The following is a 7,942-nucleotide window of genomic DNA, read 5'->3' on the forward strand; positions in this document are numbered from 1 at the left end:
ATGTTCTCCTAGAGTATATTTTTGGGGGGCACACTGACAAAAGACACCTCTCTTTACACCATGCACCTCTTGAGGAAACAAGAACAAATTTGTTACCATCTCTACTGTGGGCTTTTCCTGAGAAACAAGCACAGAAAGCCCCATGACACAACTCCCTCCTTCCCCTAGGGCTTGTTCCTCCATCTTCCTTGCTGTCTTTGGGATGAACAGCAAGAGAACAGTTCTGCTCATAGGCACTTCCTGGAGTAAGATGGTCATGCAACATTTACAAATGCCAGTCTGTTACGAAAGAACCCAACAAAAAATAATTCTAACGTTGTCAAAGGCAGAGATCAGAAAAAACTCTTCCTGCTGTGCTACACAGGAAGCATGAAGTCCTACAAAAGGCTTCATAAACTTCAATAGCTCTACCTTTACTGTCTACAACTTAGACTTCAATAATAGCAAAAGGGTGCATGAAGTAAAAAAGTTACTAATGCAACACAGGAGAAAAATCCGGAACAATCCATCTTCCAAGACAAAGAGAAGTGACTACAGAACTTAGGGAGACGGTTAGCATTGCCTGCAAGCTCAGCAATGTTAGTTTCTGCCCCAGGTTAGGTCAACCGCAGACAAAGCTGGGAGTGGGGAGAAGGGAATGGCAGCTGGCAATCCTGCTGCGCCTCTACCTTTGCAAGGCATTGTTCCACATGCCTACTCATCTCCTCCTCGGATCCTGACAGAGGTCGGCTGCAGAGGGGACATACCTGCCCTTCGTCTTGCTTCCTCCGTTTCATTTTTCCAATCCGAGCTGCATGGAGAAACCAGGGAAAGAAAACAAAAAAAGAAAGGAAGACATGTCAAGTTTGTAGATTCACTCTTCTCTCTATTTGCCCAGCTCCAAATAAACCCTTGGCAGAAACGGTAAGATTTCACACCAGAAAATCCCGTTGCAACTCCCTGTTCTGACCTCCGTAAACAGTACGGACACTGTTACTTAGCACTTTCCAGATTAAATCTGTAACCTGTAGCTGAGTACAGCCTGATTTCAGAAAGGCAGCTACTCACGATTTAATAACTAGGAGAAAGAACATCTGCTGCACATCCCCAGGTAAGTTATTCAAATGGTTAAATACTTTCTCTTGGAAGCCTGAAATTGTTTTCAAAGTTGAGTGATCAAGCCACTGAATCGTGTTCTGGATTTTTGCCTTCTAAGTCTGAGACACATCCACTAACACATCCATTCCCTATACAAGTACTTGCTTAGACTGTAGAAAGATGATGTAGCATCTGAAAAGCCTTGGACAAGGTATATAACAGTCACTTCCAGGACCACAGAGTCTCCCGTACACCCTGAATAATTCCTTCCCAGAACATCAGAAACAAGTCGGAGCAGCATCTTAGGAGCAGGTAACATTTGTGGAGAGGAAAGATCTTTGCTGCGAAAAATGATGCACCTATATAGATAGCTTCTGGCTCTCTGTTACTTTTATTTCACTATTTTCACATAGAGGAAAACTGTGAGCTACAGCTGTCTTCTTGAGGGCACGCTCTGGGAAACAAACATGTTAGGAATCACGGTGATTAGAAAAAGCAGCCATGGTAGCCTGTTGCTTAATCCAATCTCTGGTTAATTTGAGCCATTGTTTAACGTGATCAAAACATCTGGAACCAAATCATTTGCACTAAAAAGAACTTCTGTCCTTTATTATGATGGCTTTAGGCAGGTATTACTGAATAACTCAATCACTGGCTGTAGGAAAGTCGCTGTTTAATTAATAAGGAAGGTCAAAATTCTGAATGAGAGACAAGGAAAAGCCCAAGGAAAGCCCATGTGATAATGAGAGATGACACCACCAAAAAGCTGCGTTAGCAAGAAATCGTTACTGACATTGTGAGCACTGCAGCATGCTCTGAAAGCCTTCATGCCTGAATGGGATCAACAGCTCCCTGCAGCCAACGAGTCAGAGAAAGCTGCTGGAATGCTAGGAACAGAAGGAGCAGGGTACAGGAAAGTTTCTGTCAATTGTTTTCTAAAGTGCATCAGTTTAGTGCACGCACATCACCAAGTGAATGATAAAATTTCAGCTGAACACACCAACACAGACCTGAAAGGCCTCTTCTAAGGCTTTCTTGTTGGCCTTCCTGGAGTCAGGACTCTCTGGGTTAGGATATACTTTCCCACAATCCAGAACCAGGGGTATTCATCATCCCCTACTCTCTCTGATGCTCCAGGACTAAGGCTTCAAATTATTCCCTGGTATTGCTTTTCCTCACTGAACAAGACAGATTTGTGGGAAAACTCCCTGCAAAATAAATCTCCACTCCTGGTACCATGAAAAGGATTCTGCAAATGTGGCATTCCTAGAACAAGAGACAGGAACTTGAGGCCAAAACAAGAGTGTTTTCAATATCTGGTACTTTGAACAACAGAGATTCTCAAGTACATGCCCACCGCTTTCATTATCTAAATTTTATTCGCTGAAGCTCCACAATCCTCTCTTGTGTTGAGTACACCACACTGACAGCTCCACAGCCCACCTGCTTCTCCACACACTTCAGGTACTTTAGCACTCCTAGTGGGATATTTTAATAGTTTCCCTTCTAACTTGTCTGCTTAAATCTGTTATTCTACCTATACTGTCAGCTTCTACTCCAGAAGGTAAACCACTTGACTTCCAGTGAATACAGAAGCAAACATCAGGAAGTGTTATTGCTAATTTCATTGTGCCCAGATGAATTATGTTCCACTTTTAAATAAAACAATGACCCCCAACATGTCTTGTGTTTCCTCTCCCCTTCCTGAACCACAAAACACTATCCCTCTTCCCCCTTCAATGTGACACAACTGTGTTACAGAAGTAGTCACAGTTAAGTCATGCTCTTTCTGGTTTGTACTTCAGTGCATGAGGCACTTCTGAAGTTCTGGTTTAGTGAGCACCTACATCCTCCAGTATTGCTCTTTTGCATAAGTTTAGGATGCTCTTACCTCACTAGCTCTGTAGAGCCAGCGCAAAATAGGGGAGGGCGTTGGAATCAGACACGACTTGAGCATTCTCCAGCAAACGCCTGTCTGACCAGAGAGAAAACACAGGAACAAAGCCTTCTCTATCCTGATTGTAGACACATCTTTCCCTCACTTCATCCTGTTTTTAAACATGGAAATGTAGGAAAGGAGCAGTTTAATTATTCTGGTAGGACTCCCCATTGCCAATCAATTCCGCTAAGTCAGACTGCCTGGCAAGTTTATTGGCATTTTTACTTTTTTACTGCCATCCTCCAGTGCATGCACTGTAACAGTGACAAAAGGAAGACAACTTGTCTCAGGTCTTGCACTGATAAATTTGTGGGACTATTTTGCCAGAACAAGCACCTGATCCACTGTTGAAATGTTAAGTGCAGAGCTTGGAACAGAACCTAACTCGGCTCCAGCTCCACACAAGACTCAGCTGACAGCCCCTATCTTGGCTCATTTAGTTCCACCGAGAAGCAGCCCTTTAAGTTCTAGTGCCACAAGTGAAAAAGTCACTAGAATAAAGAGGTGTTGAAAACAAATGCCCCTGCCATTTTCATTCTGTGGTCATTAGCAGCGGCAGCATTGTGCCCACGGAGGCCCAGGGTGCCCCTGGTGACAGCAGAAACCGAAAGGGAATGCTGCAGCCTAGCAAGCACATCCCGAGCAGCCTTGTCCCAACACGACACGACACGCAGCCAGGCTATCACTTCCAATCAGCACAGAAGGGACAGAGCAGCCCCAAAGGCAGGGGGTGATTGTGGTGCTGTCCCGAAGGGGAGCAGCTCAAAAGAACACACAAGTGAGACCACAGGATTGTTAATTAGTGTTGATAGATGCGATCATTTCTAATTAGCTCACTAATCCTTCTCCCCCTCTCTCCTCTCACAGGAGCATGGGAGAAGGGGGGAAGAAAAAAAAAAAAAAAGCCATTCCCTCTTGTAATTCAGGAAGATAAAAACACAGCCAGTGGAGGACTTGATGCAAGAAGAGGACGGAGCTCAGGGAAGGAGGTTTTTGCACAAGGCTGACCCATTCTTATCTCTAACTGAACAAAGACTCCGTAGTTACTATTCTAGCCTTCTGCCAGGAGGTGAGGAGTTCACTAATTTTTATTAGCATTAATAATTATTATTAGGCCATCAGAGGGCTTCCAGCACCTTTGAGGCCTCACTTTGAACAGATGTACATTACCCTACACACTGCTCCTGCTGCATGTGCATGTTCTTCCTCAGGTTACACTAAACCATTGGGCACCCACGGAGTTTAAGTCACCGAGGCATATGAATGACAAAGTAGCACATGGAGGTGAGCAAAGAATTGGGACCCTCTGCAAGGGCTGGGGTCTCAGTTAGTCTCTGACTTAACTTAGGAGCTGTGCTGGCTAAGGGAGCTGCTCTTCCTTTTCCTAATACGGGGTCTTCCAGGACTATGCAAGGCGAGAAGCTGCTTGCACTAGAGGATGAACCAAATTGCACTTGACAAAGTCTCTACTGCTGAGGGTACACTGGCCACCGCCTTCCCATGGGTGTAGAGAGAAGGAGCCAGCCCACCACCACTGCCTTACAGGTGGAAGAGACCAGGAATCTCTTCTCACAATGGGCTCTCCCCATCAAGGCGAAACCTTATTAATGCCTAAAGATCATGTTATTCTCTAGCCCAGCAAAACCTCCTGAGAGAAAAACGAATGGATTTTAGTTTTCACTGGTACTCCCCTCCCCAAGCAAAAATTCACCTTCAGGACAGGGCACTAATTACCTCAGGAGTGCTCTTACACAGCATCTAGCAGTGGACACTATACAAACCTCTACTGCAGCATCAAAGGAGATGATTAAGTTACTAGTAATATCTCTTATGATTCCCTCCACCAGTTTGAGTGGTCCCCCGAGTCCCATGTAGACATCATTAGCAGCTCCTGCAATGGTAGGCCAATCAAATTAAGTGGAAACATTTTTGTCTCCTTTCCACTGAAAATCATCTAGCTTTATTCCTCCCCCACCCATCAGCTACAAAAACACACGACATGCTGGTGGTGGTTCAACAACAAACTGCACAGTGACTACCTCCACAGAGGTCTGCCCAAAGAGGCAGGCTTACGGTCACCACCAAAATAGGAATCAGATTCTCAGGCAGGTGCAAAAGGAGAGCTGTAAAATAGGTCCCTACAACACTACTGAGAACGTGAACTTTGCAAATACCCCTAAATTTGAACCAAAGATATTCAAGCACAAGAGTTAGCACCTGCTCTCTGCAAATCTACTAGAGAAGTCTCAGGGAGCGGTTATACCTATTTTTTCTGGACCTATCACAAAAAGCTTCTGTGGATGATCAACTTATTCAACAGCATCTGATCCAAGTGAACAAAGGCAGCAATGGCAGAGCACAAAAAGCCATCTCAAGAACAAGCTAAAGCAAGAAAACAGATGGTCAAGAATGAATCTGTTTCAGACCTTATGTACAATTTGCTGCTCATCTGCCTGAGAGAGATCATTACGGGCCAAATTCACAGAAGTGTCTCAGTGGAGCTTTCACATTTGCATGGCCAAACTTCCACACAGATGATTTTCAGCAGCCTTCAATGTGACACTATTCTCTGAGGCTGGCACATACTTAACCTGCTGAATCCATGTTCTGATACACTAACCCATAACTTTGTGCCTCTAATTTCAAATGACTACCTAACCTGCTCTGCACCGCTAAACTCCATAACCATCAATTTACAGGGTGGCTTAAAATTTCCACTTTGGCAACACTAGATATAAGGCAAACGAAAGAAATACTGCCTTTATCACATGGGTTTGTCAGGAATCGGTATCTCATGCTCTTGGGTTCACAAGGACACAACCTCTAAAAAGTGAGTTTAGCACAGGTGAGAGACGCAGGATTAACTCACTGAGGCTGTCAGGGAAGTTCAGATACAAACACTCAACCGAGAGTCTAACAGACAGAACATTAATCTCCTGCTCCAGAGTTTGCAAATGCATTCACCTTACAGTTCAATTTAAGTCAAAGGTTTGACTTACAGAATTAAAATTCTGGACCGTCTGTGAACCATGTAACTATCAGGACCTAAACATGTTGCAGGCAGGCCAACAGCAGCTCACAGAAGACATATCTCTTTCTACCTTCTCCGTCCTTAGTTCTTGTTGCACTTTCCCAAGTGACCACAACAGGATGAAACATCAAGGAGATCAGGCACAAAAAGCCTGGGCAGCTGATATTTGTGTCAAGTACTATGAGGGAGAAGAGCAAACACCTTGTGTCTCTTTTTATGGGAGGAGTTTCCAGAAGTGATTCCGGAACTCTGCTGGTAGGAAGCTTGACAGAGATATCAAGATAAAGTGGTTACAACAATATTGAAAAGTACACCTAAGACATAGTAAAATCAAATGAAATAGATTTTTCTTTGACAGACACTGCATTTTCTATATCCTAAGTTTCTTCACTAAGTCAGTAAGAGTATGAAACAAAAAGCCAGATATCTTTGGAGAAGTCCTACATAACTTCTGTCAATGTAAACTAACAGGGATAAGGAAACCATTCTCACAAAGCAAGCTACGAAGTTGTGCGATGGATTAGAAGCTCATTAAAACACAAGATATAGACAAAATGAACCTTCTTTTTTATTTCCCCAAAGCACTCAAGCATTCTCCATCTGGAGCAATACTGCTTAAATATCTGTTTAACAAAAACGTGGCAAAGCTTACGAATACCACAAAGTTATTCTAGTGCAAACAAACATGGAGGAGGAAACAAGAAAGCAGGCCGAGGTCAGTGGTCACAAATATAAAGTCATGCACATAGGAAGGAATAGTATAACCTACCCAACCATCTGGCTGGATACTAACCTAACAGCACAGGACTGAACCAGGCATCACTACAGGTATGCTCTGGGAACAGCAGTAATCAGAGTCATAAAAAGCTAAGGTCAGGAGGAACCAGTTTTGACCTAGTTTGACCTTCTTTGTGACCCAAAGCACTTCAGTTAATATTTCTGCATCCAGCTCCCTAACATCTGGACCTAGTACTGTTAGGGTGTACAACAGAAAGGACAGGAAACACCAGCGTTATAAGGGCATTATAGAAATTAACCAAATGTCCTGATTTGGAATATGGCTGTTAGTGCTGCTCACTGTACCCCAAAAGGTATATACAAAAAGAGTAAAAGGTTCAACAAAAACAATGCAAACACTGTACCAAACTAGCAGCCTCCCTTTAGATGAGGAGCCCAGGTTCACAAAAATATCCAAGAACAAGGCCCAAAAGGAGTTCCAACATTGCAGTCTACACAGATTGTGCTGTAGCCCTACTTTGGTTTAAAGTCAAAAGCGTAAAATACTACTGAGCCAGTTCAGCAGAGCACGCTGTCATCACAAGCTTTCATTCACACTGAAGGACTCCGCAACACCAAGAACCTCACAAGCCTGGCTCAGACTTTTTTTTTTAAAATTTAAAATAAGGCAGCTGCACATTGTTGGCCTGAAAAAAGGTGGAAGGTGGGAGCTTAGCCCCAGCTATCCAAAAATGATAAAGAAACAGTTTGACACCACTGACTCCAGAGACCTCTGTCACACAAAATAAGTCACTGCACAGCAATACCTCAGTGTATTTCAGCCACCTGAAGTCTCTGTGTCAGGAAAAGGGTCTACCTGCCAACGCTGGCAGGTCACTGCACTCATCTCGGAGTGCAGATGTGAGCACACCTGCCAGCAGTTACCTGTAACTGATGCAAGGCAACTCATCTCTTTGTTGTATGACTTAAGAGACTTTCAAGAGTTCACAGCTTTTTGGCCCTCTGGGTTGATATTTAAAAATCTCCAAGCTAGCTCTGAATTCAGTTACGTGTAACTTATCAAAGATATCGGGTCAGTAGCTTCGTAACACTTCTATTTGCTTAAGACTATGCCAAAAAATGTAGTTCTTCCAATTCAAACAAACAATTTTGCTGTC

General features: G+C 43.6%; 1 protein-coding gene across 2 annotated transcripts in view; it reads right to left on the reverse strand.

The window, feature by feature from the left end:
* Positions 1-785, reverse strand: part of RNF220 (ring finger protein 220) — a 49,334-nt gene extending 48,549 nt beyond the window's left edge. The window contains exon 1 of one of the 2 annotated variants that reach the window (XM_009705016.1): positions 747-785. In XM_009705016.1, coding sequence (XP_009703318.1) covers positions 747-776 — 30 coding nt within the window. In that variant the 5' untranslated portion in view covers positions 777-785. Of the gene's footprint in view, positions 1-668 lie in introns of both variants that reach the window. The other variant, XM_009705015.1, reaches the window with a different exon arrangement.
* Positions 786-7,942: the final 7,157 nt, after the last annotated feature.

This window comes from Cariama cristata, unplaced genomic scaffold, assembly GCF_000690535.1.
Source record: "Cariama cristata isolate BGI_N322 unplaced genomic scaffold, ASM69053v1 scaffold36447, whole genome shotgun sequence".
In the NCBI taxonomy this organism is placed as follows: Eukaryota; Metazoa; Chordata; class Aves; order Cariamiformes; family Cariamidae; genus Cariama; species Cariama cristata.